Source organism: Buceros rhinoceros, unplaced genomic scaffold, assembly GCF_000710305.1.
Source record: "Buceros rhinoceros silvestris isolate BGI_N320 unplaced genomic scaffold, ASM71030v1 scaffold41543, whole genome shotgun sequence".
Taxonomy (NCBI): Eukaryota; Metazoa; Chordata; class Aves; order Bucerotiformes; family Bucerotidae; genus Buceros; species Buceros rhinoceros.
The window spans coordinates 1-223 of NW_010404951.1; the positions used below are offsets into that span (position 1 = coordinate 1).

The 223-nt window shown below is 74.0% G+C and overlaps 1 protein-coding gene across 1 annotated transcript in view; it reads left to right on the forward strand.

Annotated features, from left to right (window-relative positions):
• Positions 1-104: 104 nt before the first annotated feature.
• Positions 105-223, forward strand: part of RPL27A (ribosomal protein L27a) — a gene marked incomplete at its 5' end in the record, with an annotated part of 3,037 nt that continues 2,918 nt past the window's right edge. Inside the window, one exon of the mRNA XM_010133546.1 lies at positions 105-168. Coding sequence (XP_010131848.1) covers positions 105-168 — 64 coding nt within the window. The remainder of the gene's footprint in view (positions 169-223) is intronic.

Consider the following 223-nt stretch of genomic DNA (forward strand, 5'->3'; position numbering starts at 1 on the left):
CCGGGGGCTGCGGCCTCGGAGCAGCGCCGGCCCGGGGGGAGGCGGGTGGTAGCCCCGCTCTTGGTGCCCGTTCTGCTGATGGCTGTTCTCCCGCTTTCCCGCAGCCTTCCAGACTAAGGAAGACCCGGAAGCTGAGAGGACACGTTAGCCACGGCCACGGCCGCGTTGGTGAGTGCAGAGGCGGGCGGCCGGGGGGGGCGGCCCCTCACCTGGGGGCCCGCGG